The sequence below is a fragment of the Cynoglossus semilaevis genome, chromosome 4, assembly GCF_000523025.1.
Source record: "Cynoglossus semilaevis isolate Cse_v1.0 chromosome 4, Cse_v1.0, whole genome shotgun sequence".
Classification (NCBI taxonomy): Eukaryota; Metazoa; Chordata; class Actinopteri; order Pleuronectiformes; family Cynoglossidae; genus Cynoglossus; species Cynoglossus semilaevis.
Window position 1 is genome coordinate 17692960 of NC_024310.1, and position 25382 is coordinate 17718341.

Consider the following 25382-nt stretch of genomic DNA (forward strand, 5'->3'; position numbering starts at 1 on the left):
ATCTAAAGACTGGAAAAGTGGATCCACTTCCTGGCTCTGCAGCGCCTTTCAGGCTAAAGATGGTCCTGTGCTCTGTATCATTTGTTTGAGTTGGAGAAAAGCCAACATGAAAAAAAGCAGACATTGTAGTTTTATGGGCTTGTTTTTTGTGTGTAAATAATTCACGTCTGCAAGAAGAAACCTTTTCTGGGGGCTGTTGTCATTGTGTGGTTGCTAAGTGTCAACAGGAGACTCCAGGAAGTCGGTTCACCAGGCTAAAAACATTCAACCAATAACAAGACAATAAGGTCAGTGTTTTTCAAACAAAAAAACAAAACAAAAAAATGAAACATTTCTTCAACTGAAACAAATGCCCTTTTGTTTGTAAGATTACATTTTTTTTTTCATCTGAAGTCGTTCTCTTTCCAAAACCAACCAGTAGATATTTATCTTTTGACATTAACGGCGGTAAGCTTTAAAGGTTAGCGTGAACTAAGCTTTTCTCCACCAAATCCATCAAACGCCGTGTGCTTTAATTTGCAGACCCTTCAATTTAGTGTAATCAAAATGCTGCAAACGTCGGCGGCTGTGTTAATTTAGAAACGGTCATTGAAATTCAATTTGTCTCTGATCACTGGGGCCGACTGTTGCGGCTGAATTTAATAAGCAGTGTGCAGAAAACGGCAACTTCATCTCCACCTCCTTCTCTTTGCAGAGCCAGTACAAGACTCTGCCACTAGTCATAACAAACAAAAAAAAAAACAAAAAACTTGGTTACTTACCAAGTTTTTTGTTTTTTTTTTGTTTGTTTGTTTTTTTACAGATTGTACAGCTTTAAATCTATTCTTATTTACACATCAAAACAAAACCAAATTACCATTTTTATGGTGTTCCCCCTAATGCAGTACTTTTCAAATAGTGGGGTGGGCGAGGTGAGGTGCCGGGGGGATTTGGGAGGGGGGAAGGGGGAGGTGAGGGGCTTCCATTCGAATATGGCACGTTGGCACAAGTGTACCACTGCTTTAATGCTTGAATGATAGCAAGGTGGCAGCACTAGGTGGCAGCACTAGGTGGCGTTTACTATTATGTAGGATTCCTAATTATGGTGCAGTGCGTTAAGCAAATCTGATCCAAAATGGCAAATACAAAAGTAGTAGTAGTAGTAATAAAAACAACAATAATAATTACTGATCACTTATTAGGCATTACTTTTATTATGTTTTTGCCCAATATTAATTCTAAATTCTTCCTTTAAAATTCACATGACTAAGGAAGTTTATAAAATAAAAAAAACCCCATAATTTAAATATGTAACTGTTTTACTTCAATTATTATTTACATGAATTTATCTGAACGTCAAGCCCCATGTGTGATATTTAACGCAATCAAATGACAGAAGCTGAACTGAAACTGTACCTCTGTAGTTGGTCAGTGTATTTGAAACAAAACTGTGGATTTATAAATAAAAATGAGCAAAACAAAAAAAAAGAAAAAAAAAACACCAACTCCCCCTGTGACTGAACTGGAATAACAAACCAGTAGATTCTCTGAACTATCAGCTGATCATAGCACTTTAGACGACACATCCTTTAAACTATCTTCACTATTTTATTCACGAGACCCATATATTGGAGATATTACTACTTTTCCTAAATCGATCTCAAGGAAATTGAAAACGTGTGTTTTTTTTCTAATATCGTCATCACAAAAATACTGGTAGTTTTTGCTTTAAAGTAAATATAATTCAGTGAGAAAACAACAACAACAGGAAACAGGAAACAACACCTTAAATAACCTGGTACAAATATACAAATACACCACTGTAGGATGTAGACAGCCACAACAGTAGCTGAATAAAACGGAGGGTGTGCGTTTCTGTACAGCTATACATGTGGGGACCAAGGTAAAATACCATTGTTGTGGGCCTAGTTTGAAGGTGAGAGCGCAATTTCAGGTTCAACATTTAGCTTGGATTTGAATTAGGATACAAAAAAAAAAAAAGCGCAATATTGTTTAAAAATTATATTTGTGATCACTGCCATTAGGCAGGTGGTTCCCAAAGTGGGGAGCGAGCCCTGCGGCTGGTACTGGGCTATTGAAGGGAGTGGAAAAGCAAATTTATTTCAATTTTTATTGATTTTAACTGTAGTAAGAAATAGTACTAGGGTAGTAGTTAGGGTTTTAACCTGTGGTAGTGAAGAGAGCCAGCACATTCCGATGACAGGTATATATATATATACGTATATATATATATATATATATATATATATGGAATTTGAAAAATTCTTGTGTTAACAGCAAAATCTGGTGTCAACAGGCTACCGCCAGCAGGCGCCAAGCATGTGATTCCTCTGGGAATCGACCCCAGGACTCTCTGCTCTCTGCTTCCGAGGCAGGCGTACTAACCGCTACACTTTGGAACCGACGGCAGCGTCATGTGGACCTGGTACTCGCTGTGTTTTTAATTCAGTCTAGTGTTTTATGGCTGACTGAAGAGTCTGCCATCACTTCACTACTTCACGACATCTGCTACCTTCCTCATCTCAGTGACCGGGAGAATTACACCGTCATGTCACGCAGCCAGAGAACAGCCTGTGCACTTCATGTCCCAGTGTGTCACTCCATTAAACTTCCATTAAGCCCCTCTACCGCGTGTAGGAACGCTGCCAGTTGTAAATGGCATGGATGTTATGGGAACACGCCGGCACTCTTTTGCACGTACTGACGCTGCGGTGGCGGAAAATCCTCCCCGACGCACCTCCCCCCAGCCCCCTCCTCCGGGCAGCGCGCTGCTTAGCTCGCTCCTCGGCGGCAAAGAAGTCTGTGGTCGCCCTGAAGAATTCCAGCAGCGCTTTGTGGCTCCAGTTGGTCCCGCTGCTCTGTGTCGCGCCGTTCGGTGCCGCTGCACAACCAACGGCACCGAATGCACCGGCGGCGCTGACTTCAGACTGGGTGGAGAAACCACAGTGACCTCCGAGGTCAGTCAGGAGGAGGAAAAAGTGTGGGTTGGATTCAAAGAGTTCCATTGGTACGGTAGACTGGGTGTCACCACGGACCGGGTCATCCTGGGCACACACACTCAGGACAGGGATGGCCACCTCGTCCACGTCTCTGAGCGGTTCGTTACGTTCCCAGTAAACGTCCCAGCTAACTGTAGTGTTGGAGCCACTGCTGCTGCTGCTAGTCCCAGACGCCGCACCTGGTACAGAGTTGACGTGTCCGGTCTGACAGAACAAAGACTCCTCCAGTCCACGCAAGGAGCAGCTGGAAAACACAGCATCTTTGTGCAGGGACTCAGCCAGCACTCTGTCCTGTACCTACACACACACATCAGCACAAAGACATATGACAAAAACAAAGTAAATCAATTCTAAGAAAGCTGCATGGTAGCGATGCTAATTTAAGAAACTTTAGCTAAGTCACGACGTTTTCCCTGAATCGACAAACCTGACTTCCAGCAGCAAGTCTGTTGCTACAGTTACTTCTCACTAATAGCAACCTGTTCAATAAAGTTAACCAGCGGTTCTGTAGGAGGTATTTCTTGGTACAACAAGAATGAGGTTGTAAAATATTTCTCGGTATTTTACTTCAATCCGGCTCCGCTGCAGCTAATTCTGCTCGACGGCTGATTTATGCAGCCTGACGGCTTGTTATTTCTGCATCTCAGCACTTGCTGTGGGGAAATCATCTGCGCCTGCCGCAGCTCAGAAATGTATTCAGCATCCTGCAAAAGACAAGGTTATCACGGAATAAAAACGATAGCCAGGCGTGTGAAAACAAAAGTCAGGCAGTGTTATTGATCTACCCCTCACCATAGAAGGATTTATTTCGTAGTCTGTTTCTTCCTTTGGTTTATATTACAAAAACACACTCTCCATCCTATTCCGGTATTTCAAAAATGAAACCTGGGATCAAATCTGTATTCTGCTCAGCAACGTAGCAGCTAAGAGAAGCCAGTGAAGCATGTTGTACTGCCCTTCTGTAGGGTAATTACGGCACCACACACTGTGTAACACCTACATACTTTAACAAAGCAAACAAAACAAACCGCCAAGTCACGGACACTGAAATCAGAGGGCGATTTAAATGACAGAAAACAATCAGAATATTAATAAAAAAACAAAAATGAACTTTAAAAGTCGTTCAAATTCATGTGCACAAAGGTGAGCACTGTTGTAAAAGCGAGTGAGAGTGACATACGTTTCCAGTTAAAGTTTTACAAAACTGCCAGAACCAGTCACGTTTTATTACCGTCATTAGTCGGGTGTAGCTGCTAATTCGTCACGGTGCCTTAGCTAGTCTGTATAACCTCCAGGCCTTAGTCTGACGGTTCACTTCACAACATAATGCATGAACTGCAAAGTATGTTTTCTTTTTTTTTATGTACCTAAAAATAACTGCCATCCCAACCACCCTCCTTACCCTGATCCATATTACTATAACATAGTTTAGCAGACTTAAAAAAAAAAATTAAATTCAAAAGCAATTTAATATTATTTCCTGGGAAACAAGTCAAAAATATTTTAATTAATTTGTTATTTAAAAAATAAATACAATTTTCTTTTTTAAACATTTTTTGATCAGAAAAATTTCCAGTCACTTTGCAGCTCTTTAACATTTAATATAAGCACTGATTCACAGTTAATGTAAAACTATTGCCATAAATGCAGATCATTAACCAGTTCCTCACCTGCTGAGGCAGATCCTCTGGTAGAGCACCAGCACCCACTGCAGCGGCCAGCACAGCCCACTCTCAAACCAGCTCTGGCAGCGGAACACCGGAGACAAGCAGACGGCTGCCGTCACGTAGCTGGACGAGCCGCACTCCCCCAGGTAGGAGAGGAGGAGGCCTGAGCCGCTGCTCTCACTCACGGCGTACAGTCTCCCCGCAGGCTGTCTGTAGCGGATGTAGCGCACAGCCTCACGCAGATCGGCGGGATCACCGAACTGCTGCAGCCTCACGGTGGTGAGGGGTGTGTTGTTGTGACTGCGACGGTTAAAAACCACCGGTAGGTACCCATGAGCCAGAGCTGTTTCACACAACTGTGGAGAAAGAACAGCAAAAAATGGAAGCAATTGGTAAAGATACACAATTATGTAGGACTTTTTTCCCTTTTTGTTGAATCGGTGAATGTATCTGAATGTAAATACTGAAAAAAGTCAGTAGGTGGCAGTAAAGAAACTCATACTGCACAATGCAACTGAGCGGAGATGAAAATGTACTATGGATGGCCCGATCCAATACTCAGGATAAGTATCGGTTCGATATTGGTCAACATTTTTCAGATCGAACATAAATTGGTGACAAACCACTGTATGAGTTGCTGGCACCAGCATTCTGCATACAATACCCTGATTATTAAAATAGATTAGATTAGCACGCCTGCCTCAGAAGCAGGGTCCTGGGTTCGATTCCCAGAGGAACCACATGCTTGGCGCTTGCGCAGCCTATTAACAGCATATCTGCTGCTAACACAATTTCCCAAATATGGGATTAATATAGTACAAATGTATTTATTTCATATCAGGCCGGTATTATCAGATATCCCTAGTATGTAGTTCGTCAGAATGTTTCTCACCACCAGCAGGTCAAGGAGAGCGACATACTTATTGTTGACAAACGATAAAATAAAAAAAATAAAAAAAAGACTCCAGGTGCAACATTGGAAATCTGCTAAGAACCCAATTTTTTTTTGTGACATTTTGCTCTTGTTCCAAATACAAGGCTCCCCACTGGGGGCACTATTATCGTAATCCATCCAATTACACCAACCGCTATGAAAGAAACAAAGACAGACAGAAAGAAAAGCAGAGATGGCCACGCATCATTGACCAGCAGTGACCTGTCAGCCGTCGGCAGTGTCAACACCAGCAGAGGAAGAATCGGACACCTGTGTTCGCACGTCCCCATCAGGACATTTACTGTGTTTAACATTCATGACGACGTTGTCTCCACAGACTACTGATATGAGGTATTTGAATCTGTGAGGTGTTTTTCAAAAACAGTTTCAGCTGCACTCCCTGACCCGACATTAGACACTTTGCAAACTTGCACGCAGCATATAAAACATTTTTATGGCTGTTCCTTTTCGTCTGACACATCGTTTTATGGTTGTTGAATAAGAATAAAACCCATGCTCTCATGTTTTAAACAAATTATGCAAAGACCTGTTTTTTTTTAAGTAATAACTGAACTGACTCTTCATCACCATCGCTCCCTCACTTCTCTAACCTCACTTTCTCATTTTACATGTTACCTTTTCACCCCACATGTGCACGGCTGCACGTTGACTCAGCCAGAAGATTTCATAATGTTAAGTGTATGGTGTTTTTGTTGTAATTTGCTTTGTAAAAACACAAAAACAATGTTTTTATACATTTAAAAAAAAAGAAATAAGGTCCACATTTCTCTTTGTTATCTTTATCAGATTGAAGTTTTTTTTTTATATCTTATCTTTATCCCTCAAAGCAGTATAAAGTACTACCACAATACTGCCTTGAAGCTTGAGGTATATCTTATCTTTATCCTTCAAAGCAGTATAAAGAACCACAATACTGCCTTGAAGCTTGAGGTTTATGCACATTCAGCAGTAGTTTACACTTTTGGCCTGTAACCACATACATTTCTTCTGCATCCCTCAATCTTTACACATTACCAGGTGTAACTATATTAGGAACCAACACAAAGTGATAAGCAAAAAGCAGCCTTCGGTAGACACGCCCTTCAAAATCTTCATCTCTAACCCGTCACCTTTTTGGCTACCTTGGTTAAAGAATCTTCCAGATCTGGTATTTTTCATGCATGTTGCGTTAAAATATTTTAAAAACGTATTATTATTATACGGAAAAAAATATTAGACTGAATCACTACTTTTAGTGTCTATTTCAGTCTATATCTACATGTAATTCTGCATGTATGGGAGTGGTGGGGGGGATCGAACCTCTGACCTTCTTGTCATAAGGCAAAAACACTAACCTCTACTGTACCATGTGGCATTTAATACATATTAAATATAAGAGTTTCTAACAAACATACCCTACGTCTTATAGAACCATGTCATTCATTCCACACAACTGCTGTGAGGAGAGTTTCATTCAGCGGCTCAGGATTCTCATTCAGATAAGGAATATAAATATGAAGTAGCCTCTGAGGTTAATAACTGAGAATAACTGTCTGGAGACTCCTTTTGTCTCAGTAAACCAGACATTAATGTTTCTTCAGTAAAATATGTGTGGCCACACACACACACGTACACACCACGCAGACCAAACCTGCAGGTTCAGAAAACAGGGTGGGTGATTTTAAATGAGTTAGATTTCTGCTTTAGTTCTACAGAAATCCCAGCGGAGCGCAGAAACAGCCGCAGTCCAACTGCATCAAATATTTACCAGCAGTGAAAGACTGCAGTGGGTTGTTTTTTTGCCACTTTATCTTGGTAAAAATAGGATGAGAAAGCAGACGCACGATCAGGCAGCGTCAGAGAAGATAATAACCACTGAACCCTCCTCTTTCAAACCTCCAACCAAAGTGTAGGATGAGAGTGTGCCTGAACACCATCATCAGAGACGGAGTGACAGTTGATGTCTCTGTCATGCCTGAAATAGTTTCTACAATTTCACTATTTACCATAAAGACTGAGTTTAAGAGCTGCAACGCTAAACAGATTTTTATGCTAAAACCGACCTCAGGGACTGTGGATGGCTTACTGCCTATGTGATGCTGTGTCTTTGGTTTTCACACAGCTGCATGTTGTGAATAATCGTCACCAAAAAAAAGCAACGTCACAGCAGGACCGTTCACTACCACAGCTTATTTAACTCCACCTAAACATTCAATTACCTGGAAAATTTAAATTGGCTTTTTTTTTAAAAAACAAACAAACAAAAAAAACACAAAAAAACCTGTGTGTATTTATGTGATGCTACATCTTTGTATTTCAATATTTTTAGATTTTTTTTAAAGATATTTTAAGATAAAGCAAAGCCTTAATTCATGTACACAGATAATTACGTCATCATTATAATTATTATGTTTCCTTATTAACTCAGAGAACAGACGAACCATGAATCACAAGAGGGATGTTGGATGTTGACTAGCAGTGGACTAACACTGCTGCAGCTCCCACACGAACCGCAGCACGAAAGAACTGGCAGAACCAAAAAAGGTACTGCCAGTGAGGAAGAGAAAGGTACAGAACTCTTAAATGATCAATTTTCCACCTTAAATTTGTTGCGGAGAGCAGAGGTGTTTTTTTTAATGTCATAGAGAAGCAGTGACAACTTTGGCGCAGGTTTTCTTACCGACTTATTTATTGTGCCAGAGCGTATAAATTGCCAGTTAGGTGATAAATTCTTTTGACAGTGACTCAAGACTGGACATCGTGCCAGCTCTGCAATGGACACCAACGCTGTTGGTAGAGACAAAACTCACTCTCTCACAGACCAACAATGCTTTAAACGACGTGATGAAATACTGTGATGTCGCTATTGGCAGCTTCATTATAACTCAAGGCCACAAATTAAGTTAAAATGAGGATAAGATTGGCTTTAAAAGTAACCAAGGGAGCTGATCTCTGAACAAACCCTGTTCTCTTCTATTCAAATCAACCCAAGTCTCAGCAGGGGGCAGGATGAAAATATATGTAGATGTGGAGTAACTGCTTGCAGAGTTATGAATAATATATCATGGGAAAGAAGATGAAAAAAAAACAGTGATAAATGACATTCAAGTGACATTTAAATATATAGCCTAGGAAGGTATTTTGATCTCTGGTAGAGTAATGAAATGCGATATAAATGATATCAGACTGAACAAAACAAGAAGTGCAAAAGAACTTCAGTGAAAAGTACAGATGATTTAAGAGGAAATGGGTCATATGTGGTGACTGAATTAGAGACGGGGGGACGTGTCCTTCCTGTTCCATCTCTGTGTCACGCATAGAGAGAAACATGTCAGTACCAATGTAAATATGACCTGCTTTTATCTCTCTCTTCCCAGAACAGACGCACAGAGGATATTTCAAGCATCAGACACATTCTTAATTAGTGTATATCCCTCACGGAGCTCCAGGGTAGCCTGAAGTACTGACAGCATCTCAAAGTCCCCCTGTGCTTACATGATGGCCAGAAACAGGCCCAAACCCATCTCAACCCTGTCTTCCTTCTCTTCTTTGTCTTTGTAAATATATTCTTTTTTTTTTTTTTTTACAAATACTTACAGCTTTTTCTCTTTCTCAATACCGAACATCAGAATAGGATGTGACCCAGAAATGGGTCAGAGGGATACATTGGATTGGTTATGAATTGTGTCAGTCCTGCAACACTTCAGATGTTCACTGTAGCTGCAGACACTGATTTAATGGATTTCTTTGGCTGCCTGTCCTTGCTTAGTCTGGTGCCTGATAAAAAAAAAGTAAAAATCTTTTTAGAATTTTAAATCTGATTACTGAGCATCGATTTTAGGGTAGCTGTGGACTACTCAACATCGAACAGGATTACTTATGATCGTAGTTAATCACAATTAATGTCGAAAATATGCAAAAATATAACTCAAAATGTATAGTCATTACTGTATATATATATATATATTTACATATACTGTATAGCGCAGGGCTGTCACTGAGGGCCACATCAGCAATACAGTCTCCCTTGAAGGGCCGGTTGTGAATGGAAGACTGTATAGATCAGGGGTCCACACCCCCCGGTACGAGGACCAGTACTAGTCCAAAAGTCATTTGGTACTGGGCCGCAGTGGGACAGGGTGAAAAAAAGAAGTACTTTATTTTTACTAATTTACTTACTTAAAAAAATCCAGTCATATCCATTTACTTTCCTTATTTAAAGGTAATAGCAATATTATAAATTAATAGGTCATTCAGACTCTGATACAAACAGACTAGAGCCTGAATGATGTTTTATTTTGAAATTTTAATGATACTTCAATGCTCAGCACCTTGGTACTGGTCTGTAGTAACAGATGGTACTGGCTGACCAGTCCTTTGGGCACCCCTGGTATGGATGTAGCTCCTCCATAACAGACTAATACATGTTTCTGCAATTGATTATTATTTATTCAAGCTACAAATATTTTTTATTGCTGTGTAATAAAAAATACGAAATGTTTTACTAAATGTTTTTTAAGCTCTCACCGGCCACACAGAACGGCTTGGCGGGCCGCATTTGGCCCCCCGGCCTGAAGTTTGACACATATATGCACACCTACACAGTTGTATCTATCACCTACGTATCTATTTATCTATATTTTAGGTCAGTTTCTACTAAATACAGTAGGAGTATAACCAATAAATCCAGTTAAAGTCTGGGACCCGTGTCCAACTCATTCGCAAATCACCGTTTCACGTTTATGTCAAACACATTTGATTTGCTTGGCATTTCCATTTGTTGCAGACTTGCGAGTTCTGACACCGAGCTGTCAGTAGGCCAGCGGTGTAGTTGCGCACACCAGAGCTAACACCGAGAAACGAATTGAGCAAGCGTGGCGTCAGGAGCCCGGAGTGATAGTGAGAGCCAGCAGGCATTTATGCGAAGCATCCATTCACTGCCAACGGCCCCTGGAGTCGAGCGACGCATTTGAATTCCTCACTCAATTAACCCAGTCAATGTACTGAAGGAGCAGATAAAAGGCTGGAACTGCCTCCACATCTGCTCTTTTCAATCGCACGGGTTTTTTCCTCTCCCCCCTTTCAGTCTGACACTCAAGTAGTTGCCTTTGCCCTAATGACCGACGTTGAATTGCGCACGCATTTTCCTGAGTTTACTTCCCTAAAATCTGACGTCTTGTTTGCGTAGGTTCCCTTTTTGTCTTGGCGTGGATTAAATATCATGTGTGCTTCAGGTTTCTTGTACATTAGAGATCGAGTTTCTCTCTTTTCGAACGTTACGTGCCTCTGCTGCAGCAACAAAATTACTTCAGCGGTACGTCTATTTAAAGCATTCTGACCTTTTGTTTGGAAATAGACAGAAATGGCTTCAGGTGATAATATCATGTTGGGATTACGTGGTGAGTCCATCATGGTGAGGACAGGGCTGGTCAAACGAGATAATAAATGTCATGACGGAAGATTGGTTTTCGCTCCCGGGTGAAAGTCAAAGAAATAACTCAGTTAGAATTTTTTTTACAAATCCAATAACAAGACATCATGGTACATCAGCTACTGAGGTTGTTTACAATAATGGTTAATTGTTAAATAATTGTTGACTCAGTGAGATTGCAGTTTGTTTTTTTCCTCCTCAGAACTGTGGCTTTTTTCAACTGCAACTGATTTACACTGCACTGCTGTGGTGTGCTGTTCTATCGTATTCCATCAAAGCAAATTTAATCAGATTTCCTGGATTTTTTTGTTGGTGAAAGAAAAAAATACATTGAACAAGGATGTCTTTGGTCATTGAACACAACATATCTGAGTACACTGTTGACTGACAGTGTGTATTTTTTGCAAATTATAAAAAAATAGATAATAAAAGTATGATTTTTAAACCACATCTATAGTTTTTGTCCAGTTTCCAGAGTACTCCCCAGTAACATCAACAGTACTTACTGTATAGTCATGACTTTGTACCTTAAGCCCAGAGCCTGTTTTTCCCCCCCCAAAGTTGCATTGATGAGTCCACGTAAATTGTGTTTGTTTTGTGTATGAACTAGAATGCCCTGCTGCAGAAGCAGTGCCCTCTGGGTAAAAATGTACCTTAAGAAAAGTTGAGCAGAGTTTTTTGATGACATCGTTGTTTTTTAGTTGTACACATTTCCCCCAGAATAGACAGAGAAGCAATATTCAATCTGCAGCCACAATTCCACTGAAATAAACAGCCTGTTCATGGAGTTGTGGTTGATTAATGGATTAGTTGACTAATTGATTGTACAGTACAGCCTTGTCTAATTGCTTAACAGTTGCATTACCTTTAACACATTCCTGGTGATTTTGCCAAATGAGTTTGGGATGATGAGCAGCACCGGACTGGTGGAGTGACTGGAAGTCCTGCGTCGTTTCTGGTAGGATGGCACCGCCCAGTCCAAGGCCACCAGCCCGTCGTCGCTCAGCTGCAGGTTGTCCCGCACGAACTGGACCGGACTTTCGTAAGGCCAGCACGTCTCGTACACACTCTGCAGGAACGCACTGGCCCTCCAGGTCCAACCGACACAGGGCGAGTAATTGGTGAAAGTCCTGCAGTGTTTGAGGAGATAGTTGGCCAGAGCGGACGGTTTGCAGATCAGTTCCACGGTGCGAGTTCTCTCGCTCTGGTGCTCGGCTGCCCGTGGAGTCCACAATCTCTGGAGCAGCGCGAGTGGACTCTTGGTACCAAGGTACCTGGAACCGATCCACATCAACACCACTGGGATCACAACGCACAGAGCCACCAGCCATTCCAGCATTGGCACGGTTGGGAAGAGAGCGCAGCGGACAGAGGGCGGCCGCGCAAAAACTCACAATGATTTACTTTAACAAAGATAAATAAGAAAACGGAGACATGTCCTCCTCTTACAACACGTGAAAGTATCGTCCTAAACGCCTTCGGTCTCTGAAGTTTGCTGTATATCTGCGGTGCCAAACGCACGTCCCCTCGTTGTCGCGTGGCGGCGTTACGCAGCGTCTCCACTCCTCTCAAACCTGACACGATGTCTTGTTTTCGCGTCTTAAAAAAGCCGAAATCTGTCGGTCACCGTGTGTTTGATTTATTTGCGTTGACTGATCGACGCCGGTGATTGCGCGCTTCAGCGAGCGACGTCTGCGGCTGTGACTGCAGCCAGCCGTTCACGCCTCTCTCTCCGCGGGTCCAACCCCCTGTTAGTGAGCAGGTGCTGCGGACACGCGCGATGCTCGTGGTGTTAGACATGTAAACAACAACAAAGACAATAAAACATGGATGTAGAGATTGGTTTATCGTTAATCGACAACAAAGACAATAAAACATGTATGTAGAGATTGGTTTATCGTTAATCGACGTATGATCTCCGTCTTTCTCACGATGTGACACAGTATGAGACTGAAGAACACGACTTTCCACTTGTGGAGTGAAGAGCACGGTCGATGCAAGACGAGCGAAAATTCCTTCTGCGTGGATTGAACAATGAGTTGCGTGCGCGGGTGTGTGTGTGTATGTGTTTGTGAGTGACTAAAAGTGTGTGCGTGTAAAAGCACAGTCGGTTCTAGCAATTATGGTGACCTACATGAGAGAGTCTCTCCTCCTGATCCCTAACATCTATTTCACTCACACACAAATATATAGATCAGGGGCGTCAAACATACGGCCCGGGGACCAAAACCGGTCCGCTAGGACGTTCATTTGGGCCCGCATGATGAATTTTGTAAGAAATACATCCTCAGACATGTCATGTCCGTGGTGTTTTGTCAAAAGACATTTCATTGAATGTGAATATTTTCCCATATATTTGAAAACATATACTTATTATAATTAATGCAATGTTATTATGTTATGATTTTACTGATCCAGCCGACTTGGGGCCCCTGAACCAAACTGAGTTTGATGAAAATGAATAAAAATTATTATATAAAACACCCAAACAAACACAAACAGTTCAATATAATATTAAAAAGTCATTCAAAAGTTGCAGTGCTGGTTAAAATCAATTGGTTTCAAGCACTAAATATTTGTCCATGTGTGAGGTAACGACGTTAGAACATATTATTTTTTAATAATTTGTTCATTGATGTTTTGTCCCCCCAAAGGGTCACAGTATGACCACCTCCAGCAGAGGGAGCTCTAGGCTACAACCTGTAGTACAACCCATGCCCAGTCACTTTCATGATTAAGCAAGTTAAAAAAACGCAAAAATAAGTAAGGCGTACAGATGGATTCTTATCTTTGTGGAATGTATTTCAGAAATTCTATAGATGGAAGGTTAATAAAACAACATTTCTTTTTTCCTAAAACAATGTAAAGTTCACATGAATTACAAATCTACACATACCCTGAATATATTTTAAAGGTTTCCCTCTCCCAACAGCCACAGAAGGTCACAGGTGGTGACCAAAGGTCACAGAAGATGACAAAACAATGGCATATTTTGCTTTAATGAGGGAAAACAAAAAGGGCCGAAGGTTAATAAATCAACTTGAGACAAGAAGAAAAATATCCTTGTCACCACGAAGGGCCCTATGAAATGTCAAGTTATATTTTTCTAAACACTGACAGTGTGTTCCTCGTACACATTTATCAAAGTCCAAAAACAGTGGTCGGAAAAATCACTTATTTCTCCAGGACTGATTAAAATGTGAGTCATTTCACAGACCGTCTTAATCGAGCTTACTCTGTAGAAGTGGTTTGTTTGTGTACATTAAGTAAAAACAGTTACAATATATCATTAATCGCAAGACTATTTCTTGCTCGAAAGCCCGAGAAAAATAAACCTCCAACTGCAAATCACATCCTCATCTTCACTTTAACCCGAGTCCCGGAAATGAGTTTCTGCCTCATTGAGACCAGGTTTTGGTCCTAAAATATGCAGAAACAATGCCAGAAATGTTCCTTAAATGGGTTACAAGGCAATGCCCAGGCACGCAAACCTAATTTGCAATCAAATGTTGTGCTTTCATATGCAAAAGCCAAAGTGTTTCACCAAGAATGCTGACACATGTAGAAACAGCCCGGCACTGAAATAAAGATCTAGCCTAAAGGCTGCAGTTTTTTTTCCCTGCAATGAAAAAAGCTGCAGCCAAATTACATCTCCAGTAAAGAAGTGAGGTTTGAAACTAAAAGAACAATACGGCATTTTATCAATTTATACAAATGGCAAATGTCTGGAGTTATGAGGCTTAAACTAGCACCCAGTCCAGGCTGACCTGTGTGCACATTCACTGTTTACACATCAATTAATATTAATATTATTATTATGAATGTTGCTGCTGCTGCTGTTGTTGTTGAACAAGACAATAAACAAGACTTTGTCTGTAAATCATAGATTTTTGTCACACATGCACTGCAAGTATTTCCTCAGATTATAACTCTGCTCCCACGCATTCTGTCTGAATTAGTTCCCGGTTTGTTTGTTTTTTTTGTTTTTTTTTTTCCCCGCAGGAATTTACAACCCTGTAAGTAAACAACTAGATATGGCTCAAATTTCTTGACTCGGGAATACATCTGTTTTTGATTTTTTTTGTTTTGTTTTTGTCGTAAGTGTGACAATACAACAATAAATCCAACCTATCACCAGGTAACCACTTAACCGCAGTGCAAACAAAAGTGTAACATGTCTATCGTCACAACTGTGACTCACACCCCGCACGAAAGAGCTTTTTTTATTACGAGTTAGGGAGGCACGAGAGGAGGAAAAGGAGGATGATTACAAGTCTCAACAGAGGAGGGAAAAGAGAGCAGTCGGTTCAGGCCTCATGACTCATGGTGATGAGTGCTGATCTAATTTGTGGGCCCCGCCGAATATCCATCCTGAGTATTTCAAACCTCGTTCTTATTGACTCTTTAGTCAGGATGAAAACCACTGGTGGACATCTGGAAGGCCAAAAAAAGATCACATCCCTCGTTCTCTTAGGGACTCAACTCTTAGACCACATGTGTCAAACTCAAGGCCCGCGGGCCAAATGCGACCCTCCAAGTCATTTTGCATGGCATCGCAAAGCTGTTTAAACCAGTGAAGCGTTGCAGCATGTTTTGCTCCATCAGATTTCTTTCTGTCTACTGATGGAAATTCCTTAAGAATTCTTTAGAGGAGACATTGCACAAAGGAAACATTGTATGCAAAAGTAATTAGACTTGAATCAAGGCTCAAAAAAGTTTTTTTGTTTCCACGTTTTTGAACTTTTTGACCAACCTTGTAGCCAGAAGGCAGCCAACAAGGCACCTGATGTTGTAAATGTGTTACAACAACCTGTTGCGTTGGGTTTACTTTAGTGCGACTGTATACTTCATGTCCCTGACTATGACGTAGCTCAAGTCTGGTGTGAGTCACCATAGATCAAACGTCCACGCTGGACAATTTATCACTTCAACACATGATTACGAAAAAATAAAATTCAATTTCAAATTATTCAAAATTCTCTGTTGCTCTAAATGTTCCAAAGAACAAACCGTACTGTAAATGAAACGATTCGTCACAACGCTCTCTGCTGGTCTGTTTCAAATTCACCTTCCTGCATACATCAACACCTGACCACATCCTGTTGCAACGTTCCTGCCTCACTGAAACTTCCTGTACCCGTGACCAACACATTAGCATATTATAGAGACATCTATGGAAATGTATTGTGAAAAAGGTCAGTGTTGGCTGAGCAGCCAAGGCAGTTTTCACAGGTAAAAATAGTCCACCATGTCAAGCTTTTCTATTCATTAGTGATAAGAAGAATTTAGCGGAGGATAAAAATGTCCATTTAATGATCTGAACAGTCATAAAAAGAGCTTTAATTAAAACTGTGATGAAAAAAAAAATTACTATTCAGCAACTATCTAGACATTAACCAAAACATCACCTTTTTCAGTATATATATATATATATACATACTGTATATATATACACCATAGTCCCATTAAATTTAAAATAAAAATTATGTTAACAAAAAACAAAATGTATACTAGTACCTACAAGTTGTGGTATGTATTTGTAGTAACATTTAACTACGCTTTTTTGTTTTCATTCATTTTAGATAAACATAAAATCAATAATTTTCCTAACACAGAGGTTCTACATCCTTCTGGGCTGAACAGCTTAGGTTGGAATTGACTTAATGTAACTACAGATGTGTAACTTCCTGCAAAAACAAATAAGTCCAATATGTACATAACTGCACCACAGGAAACCAGTTCATGTTGGAAAGTACTTGTGATGATATTTTGAGAAGAAAAAATGTCAAAAACACAGATTAATACACAGACAATAGAAGTCATTTTTTCCAATCAAAATAATAAAATGTATAAAATGAAAAAGAGAAAACATGTCACCTGCAATAGTCTTTTTAGTCCATGGAGCTAATTTAAAATCCTTTGTCACTACAGGTGATTGATAGCGAAGTCTGTCAACCAGATGATTCAGTCACTCAGCTAATGTCAACACATATCACTCTAAGGGAGACGCCTACATCAGACTGGAAAATCCCAACAACATCATCGTTGCAGAGCAGACGGAGGTAGTAAAATTAATAGATTTTAATATTAACCTCAGAAATCAAAGAGCCAATCAGATTGATTCCCGAAACAGTAAAACACGGGGTCGACATTAATATACTGCTTATGCCACTACAACATACTCTATGTGGTGATTAGGATAAAAAGCCAGTCCCATATGTTTATACTGGATGATGTCCAATTATGGCTGAGGCGCTACAGTAAGTAATACCCAGGTTGCTTTGTTGATTTTTCTCACACAGGCTCTCTACTGGTAATCTCTGTCTACAAAGACAATCAGGTTGTACTGAAGGGCACAGTGTGTTGTTTACATGAGTTAAAACGCCGTATGTTTAGAAAGAAGGAAATGAGGAGCGGGTGCTGCGTTAGCGTTTAGCGATTCATCATCCGCATCGTCAACAGTCAGACATGTTCCTTAAGCTAAGGTCGTCACCAGAGCTCTGCAGCCTAAAGACTGACATGTGATTCTCTGTCCTCTTTCTGTTGTGTTCCTGCCAGATCATATTTGACTCAAGCATCAACTTATCTAGTTGCGCTTTGGCCCAGAGGCAATGTCTCAGGGCGGGTGGTACCTTCCAGTGGACTCACCACCCGCAGAAAGGTTTGGGGGCTTGGTACGGTGCAGTGTGATTTGGGTGTCGGTCAAGGAGACTGCTGCCCCTGCGACCCAGTAACGGATAAGTGGATGAAAATGGATGGCTGGATGGATCAACTCATCTAATATTATATAAATTAAAACAACAGATACAATGGGATCGTAAGATTTAGTTACTACTACATTTTCAGCTTGCTTGCTAACAGCAAAACAACATCATGTCACAGGTCCTTTTAGCTTAAGATCGGGCGTGTATTTTTAAAGTACAGTGAGCAATGCTGACTTCAAATACCTGTCTGAGATACTGTGCGTGATACAAAATGTGTTTGAAGTACTTACTGCTACTGGATGTAACAATTTGCTACTTGTATATATTTTTTCTGCGGTACAGCAGAATAAACAACACAATACTGTCAATAAATAAATGAATAACTGCCTGAGCTTTTATAGATGCGCTGCGCTTACTCCTAAATGGCACAAACCGTTTTATATTGTGCAGTTAAACAAATGTTGTTCTCTGTCATTTTCTGGCCTTTGTGTTCTACAAATGTGGAACAGAGAGAGAGAGAGAGAGAGAGAGAGAGAGAAAGATGTGATAATTTACAGTTCAGCTTTTCATTCAAACATTTTCCACAAGTTACAAAGGCAAAGTGGGTCATGTTTTGATTCTTCGGTGTTTTGACTACTGTAACTAATGTAACCTGCTTCTTCCTGCCCCAGTTTTTACCTCTTTTTTCCCCTCTAAGATGCTTCTCTGGGCTTAAACCCTGGGCGCTCGCACACACGATGACGATGAAATCACCATTGGAACAACACTAACCAGGGTTGTGCACATCGTCAAAACAATCGCTTCATGACAGTTCGCGATGATGCACGCTTGAAATAGCATCAGTGACATCATCGGTGAATACAAGGAAGGAAGTCCCAGTATCAATGGCTCGATGCTCGTAGATTATGGCCTTTCACCAAGTCTTGGAAGACAATGGAGCCACTCCAGTCTTTCCATGTTAAAACTTGTGCGATCGAGGAAAACAGCAGAAAAAGTCGCCAGCCGATCTGCAGTGTAATACGGAGCAAACAACGCCCTACGGTGGTGACCGCACTCAGTGCTGAGGTTTTACAATATTTTCTCTGCTACACTCCAGGGGTGTCAAATTTATTTTGGTTCGTGGGCCGCATACAACCTGATTACATGTCAAGTGGGCTGAACCAGTAGAATCATAACATAATAAATGATAAATTACAATGTCTGCAAAATCATTTTCTCCTTTGTTTTCATGCAAATAAGTACAAGTATATTAGATATTTATTATTAATATTATTTCTTTAAATAATAATATTTGTATGTATGTGGAGTGAAGTGTTTGTGTATTTTATATTTTCAAAATTCATCCAGCGGACCAGTATGTGTAGTGAAGTGTTTGTGTATTTTTTATTTTCAAAATTCATCCAGCGGACCAGATTGAACAACCTAGCGGGCCGGGTTTGGCTCGCGGGCCTTATCTTTAACACACCTGTCCAAAGTTATTATTATACTCAATTAAAACTTAAATTGATTTTTTTATACAATATGAGGCATGAAAATCTAAATTTGCTTATTAGTGTAAATTCACTAGACCGTTAATTTATTTGTCAGAAATTGTACTATTCTAAACCCTGTCAGTCTATTACATACAAAGTGTTTGCACTACAGGGTTGCACGCATACCAAAGGTCTACTAATAATGACAGTATTTATACAAAAACACAAAGACACACACACACACGCGCGCGCGCGAATACATGGAGCTGACTAGGAAGATGTGGTGTTTATATGACACAGGGCATGAAACTGTAGCCGGGCTGCAGCCATGCATAAACACACAGACGACACCGAGCTCCCCCATCCAGTGGGCGGGGGGAGGCTGCGTCTGTTTTGATAATGAGGTGGTTTATTTAACAAGAGAGGAGTAAACAGTGATATCTGCACCACGCAGTCTGGTTCCGTTCATGTAAACAGAACACCTCCAACGTCAAAGGCGCGAACCGACGACTTTATATTTTCCGACAGATGGAGAAGTTTTATTAGTGGCTCGAAAAGAAGTGTAGATGTAAATGCAGTAAAATAAATAAATAAAAGAGGGTCGCGACCAACATGGATGCATAACTAAGCTGCTTCCCAACTGTGCATTTCATACAGTAAGATTTACTGCTGTGTGAAATAACAAGTCAGTGCTTGTTTTAAGAGTTAGCTCAACTGCTTGAATTATTTATTTGTAATTGTTTTAAACAATAACATGAAGACCTGGTCAAGCAAATATATTTGATTAAAATCTGATTTAATGAATGAAATACGTGCCAAAATTTTAATTCGAAGCTAACTGTACACCATTGTTTCCCAAAGACTGGGTCGCGACCCTCACGTGGGTCGCATAAAGGTTTTTTTTGGGTCGTCTCGCATCATGTTTCCTAGGAGTTCACGAATAATGTCTATTGACATCGGGTCGCGAAGGTTTGTGACAAGTTTGTAAAATATGGGTCCCCAGAAAAAAAAAGTTTGGGAAACACTGCTGTACGCAATGAATACACATACGTTACATGGAAAAGTGTAACAAATGAAGTAGCTACTGGTTATATGATTGGGTTTAAGTCAGCCTGTATTTATAGTGTGCTTGTTGATATAAGACACAGAAGCTCTCACTGACGTAAATATTAAAGGTTAGTGTCCCCACATATACATAAACAACGACAAGCGGTGAGATTGTGATAAAACCGCACTGGTTTTTAGTCCTTTAAAATCCACAACAGTACTCTCCATGAGTTTAATCTTGCGAGTGAAAGTACTTCATGCAACAAACAAACGTCACTTGTGAAACCGTGACTTCTTCGTACGACAGGAAATAAAAACCACTTAAATAAGCAGCCGTTGTGATGATAAAGCCATGATGTTAGCGTCGGTGGCTGGGAGTGCTCGTTATATGAAAATTTACTGGTGGTGATGGCAGATTTATGTGCTGTTGTGATGATAAATGAAAATGTACTGGTGGTGATGGCAGATTTATGTGCAGTGTCTGATTACATGTAAGTATCCCAGTCCACTGCACAAACACGTACGATATTAAGTCCACACAGAGTCAGGGGCCACTCACTGTACGGTGACTGCTGTCAGAATTTATTAGCACAGCGAGCTAATAACACACCCGGTAGATGCGTTTGTTTGTGGAGATCACGGTCGGTTCACAGAACCTGCAGAAGATTAACAGGCACTGGTTTCTACAGTGTTAGTCTCAAGTTAGTCAACAGAAACTTTGGAATTTTAGTGAAGCTTTAGTCGACAAAATACCAAAATTATTCTAGTCTACAAGATTTAATTTGATTTAGCTGACTAAGATCACCTTCTATCTGAAAAATCTCTGTTTATATAATCGTTATTAAGCCTTTAAAGGCTTAAACTTATTTACTAAAAATTATTCTTCTCACTCCTGGCTTCATAGTGTAGGGGTGTCAAACTCAGTACCAGACCATAAATAATTTGGTACCGGGCCACAGTGAAAAAATATTATTATTTTATTATTATTACTAATTTCCTTCATTCAAAGAAAATCCAGTCATATCCATTTACTTCCTTTATTTAATCTGTTAATATTTTAAAATAGGTCATTCAGACTCTGATTCAAATAGAATAGAGTCTAAAAGGTGTTTTATTTTGAAAATTTTATGATACTTCAATGCTTAGCACCTTACTACCAGTCTGTAGTAACGCACTTCAATGCTTAGCACCTTGGTACTGGTATGTAGTAACGGGTGGTACTGGCTGACCAGTCCTTGGAACAAAAAAGTTTGGGGACCCCTGGTATAGATGTAACTATTCCAACAGACTAATAAATGTTTCTGCGATTGATTATTATTTATTCAAGCTACAAATTTGAAAGGCTATTGCTGTTTAATAAAAAAAACTATTAATTTAATAGGTTAAAACATTTTGCTGCATGGACTACTAAATGCCTTTTAAGCTCCTGTGAGCCACACAAAAACGAGTTGACAGGCCGCATTTGGCCCCCGGGCCTTGAGTTTGACACATACAGTATGTCATAGCGTGTTCTGTTTATTGCCCATCAATGTCTTGTAATTTGATCTCCATATAGATGCCACACCTTTTGGTCAACAAACACAGCTGTGAGTGGCTTTTTTTGTCCTAACGTACATTGCTTTTTGTTTTTGTCTTAGGAAAAAGTCTTTGATAAAAGCAACAAGTCATCAAAATATACACAACTGATACCTTCAAACTCTCAGCTCCTCCATGTACATGTATTTGTTAACATATCTGATGCTCTGGATGTGCTCTGTTGTCCATTCAATATTCCAGACACTGATGGAAGGATGTGATCTTTGAGCCAAGATAAGAACAGGTCTGGTTCTCTGGATCTGTTTCCTGCTCCAATTGGTTTCAATTAATCAATAAAAATTGTTTCCTTTATTCCCACAAAAGCAATCTTTCCTCTCCACCATATATTTTCATGAAGCCACAGAGGTCAAGGTAATGAAGTGGAAAGAGGCTACAGCCCACTAAGAGCTTTACTCGCTGTGGTCGATGGCCCAGACATCCACTCTCCTGCTGCGTCTCAGAACAACATGATAAAGGCTCAGTAATTATGGTGACAGAGAGGCGCAAAGAGGGTAATACTGTAGATTGTAAAAAAAGAAAAAAAAGAAAAACACAAAACGAATAGACACAACTGACAAAATGATCCATTAACAGGCTTTCATGGAGACTGCAAAAAACACACCCTTTTCAATGTGGCACCAAGAATATGAGCAGGGTTTACAGGTCTCTTTAACAGCTTAGGTATTATGGGAAATCAATCCTATAATTACTCCATAAGTATAATTAAAAGACTTTAAAGACAGTCTTTAAAGAGTCGACAAGGGAGATAATAGAAATGTTTAATATGTGATAAAGTAAGAAAGAGGCAAGAGATTAATTAAGTGTTAGATTAGTGGTTCTCAAACTGTGGTATGTGTACCACAGTTCTAGGGGATTGGCTGTTTCTGTCTATTTTTAAAAAAGATATCCAAGATGGCCGCCGGATGAATCATTTTTATAATTTTTCTTCAGATGAAATTTAAATTTAATTAGTTTAGTTTAATTTAGATTTATTACTTGCATCCATACTTTTATTTTTACTGCTTTTTTTGTAAATGTACCCCAAAGTAAAAAATAATATACAAAAAATATAATATAAAAATATAATATTACATTATTATTTTATTATATATATGTATAATATAATATAAAATATACATTTAATTTGTCATTGTAGCAGATTGGGATTTGGAACTTTTTTTTTCCTTCTTTTTTCTTCTTCATCTACACTCAGCAACTTTAAATCCAAAAACAGCAACAACTGACGTTGTGTTGAAAAAACAAAAATCTTGCTAAATGAATGCATGTTGCATCTGTCTATTATCGAACTGAAATGTCTTGTCAAACATGTAATCTGAGTGAAACGAATTACTGTCGATATGGTTGTTGAATCATGTGGACTCGTGGGCTGTTAAGTGAGACGGAGTGAGCAGAGGTACAGTAATGCTGGAGCGTTTTTCTCTATGGGTCTAAATGAAGGCTGACATAACCTCATTAACACACAGACAGCGGTGAAACCAGGCAGATGCTGAGCACTGATGGGGCCGAGGGAGGAGGAAAGTTCCCAAATGAAAGCACGGAGTGTGCGCCACCTGCCTCAGCTATGATGAATGGAGTATTGATGATTAGCCGCAAGCTAATTATTATGGCTGTCCAGCTGGTTTGACAGGCACGGGACACTGAACAGATGTCTGCAATTGTGTAAAGGAGAGAGGGCAATGAGGCACATATCGATCTGAAGACTGTGAGCGGACTTGCCGACTCGCTCTCACACACAAACGTACACACACACTGAGATAACTAAAAAAAATGGAATGAGTGCCTATTTGTTGTCATAGCAACCATGGACCAATTTGAGTGAGTCCACGCTGCTTAAAGAGGCCTCAGAACCCACGAACAAACCTTTCTGAACATATAGTACTAACCACGACTTACATCTGAGCACTAATATGATAAATGCAACTGGGCAATCTGTTCCTACCACTGTCTGATATGATAAATGCAGCTGGGCAATCTGTTCCTACCACTGTCTGGCCACTTCTCCAACAGACCACGTAAAATGATATAGATTGCTGGAAATTGCCAAGTAGGCCAGAATGAAGGACATAAATGGTGATAATGCTCTAACAATGTATTTCTCAAAGGGCCTGAAGTACAGAGATTAGTATATATTGTTACAGTGGCTTGGCAGTAATCAAGAAAATTAGACAATTTTACCACTGGCCAAATATGTGTCTAACTCTGATTAATAGCGCTTGAAAGTTGCTTAGTCTCTGAGAAACAAAATCTAGCCAAGGATGGGCGAAATCGGTCTGAATCTTCTTCTGTTCATTTATCACATTTGAGCCAAAGCAATACTGCGGCAAATGTTCTTATAAATGTTGGGAAAGCAAAAACAAAGTCATTCTGTTAATTGTTTTAATGGTGTGATAAATCGACGGCTATTTTTTTCAGTTGAAACGCCTGTAAGTGTCTAAAATTGAGGTTAAAGGTCATGAATTAGTGAGGTCACAATGGTGGGTTTCCTTACGACATCTTCCAATAGTGGCATCCTTGTCAATATTACTGGTTTCATAGATCCCTAGATAATAAACATCATCATTATTATTATTATTATTATTATTTGGAGTAGCAGTAGTAATTAAAGTAAAAAATTATAATGAAGTATTGTTTTTGTACTATCTATACTATACTTATAGAATACAACTGCAACCAGATGTATTCTATAAAGAGAAGTATCTGTATTTTACCCTGTGCTGCCATCTAGTGGTTCTTAATTGTTAATGCAGGATATTGCCCCAGGTTGGAAACGACTGCAGGAACCTGCCGCCCTCTTACGGTGAGACCACAGCACTGGTGGTATTGAACTGGTATTTCACAGTGCTACCTCTGGGGAATTACGATATTGAAACAGCTTTTGTTTGCCGTTACAGAGAAGCCTCATCTTTTCTGCCTTTGCAGCGACATGGTTGTTCTGAAAATAAACCTACAGTATATATGCAAACTTAACCACAGGAAGCTAACTGTATGCACAAACTTCTGTTAACTCTTAGGAAAACTGAAAATGTATACCAATACCAGCAGTATGACTGATAATCTCTAGCAGCCAGCTAGATCAGCTCATCATAAAATCCATACAAAGAGCCTAAAAATGAGTCTCTTGGATTTCATATAGTCTGCAAAGAAATGATTCCTTCCTACATGGCGTGTTGGCTGATATAAATAGACAGCAAGTCACTGCTTCCTCATGCATAGCCTCGTGTAGTGCCATGCAGTCATTAGCTTACATATGCATGAGTGCTAAAACAGATATCGTGCAACGCACCCCTCATGTAAGATCTGACATTCACACACACGGATGCATGTCCTACACAGTAAAGTGGTGTGTGAGTCTTCAGCCACCAGTGAAACACTACCGAGGCTCCGATGGTCCTGACCCCACTCCTACCAAAGTCCAAATACAGGCTACAGAAAAACGGCAATGACATGTTGAAATGAAAAAAAAAAATTGTGGTAATTTAAGTTAGTGATCGTAGGTGTGAATGTGAGTGTGAAGGGTCATGTGTCTCTATGC

The 25382-nt window shown here is 40.0% G+C and overlaps 1 protein-coding gene across 1 annotated transcript; it reads right to left on the reverse strand.

The window, feature by feature from the left end:
* Positions 1-1173: 1173 nt before the first annotated feature.
* Positions 1174-12880, reverse strand: abhd15a (abhydrolase domain containing 15a). The gene is given in 3 exon segments (XM_008309752.3): positions 1174-3283; positions 4659-5022; positions 11897-12880. Coding segments are annotated over 3 exon segments (1497 nt in total). The 5' UTR covers positions 12371-12880; the 3' UTR covers positions 1174-2624.
* Positions 12881-25382: the final 12502 nt, after the last annotated feature.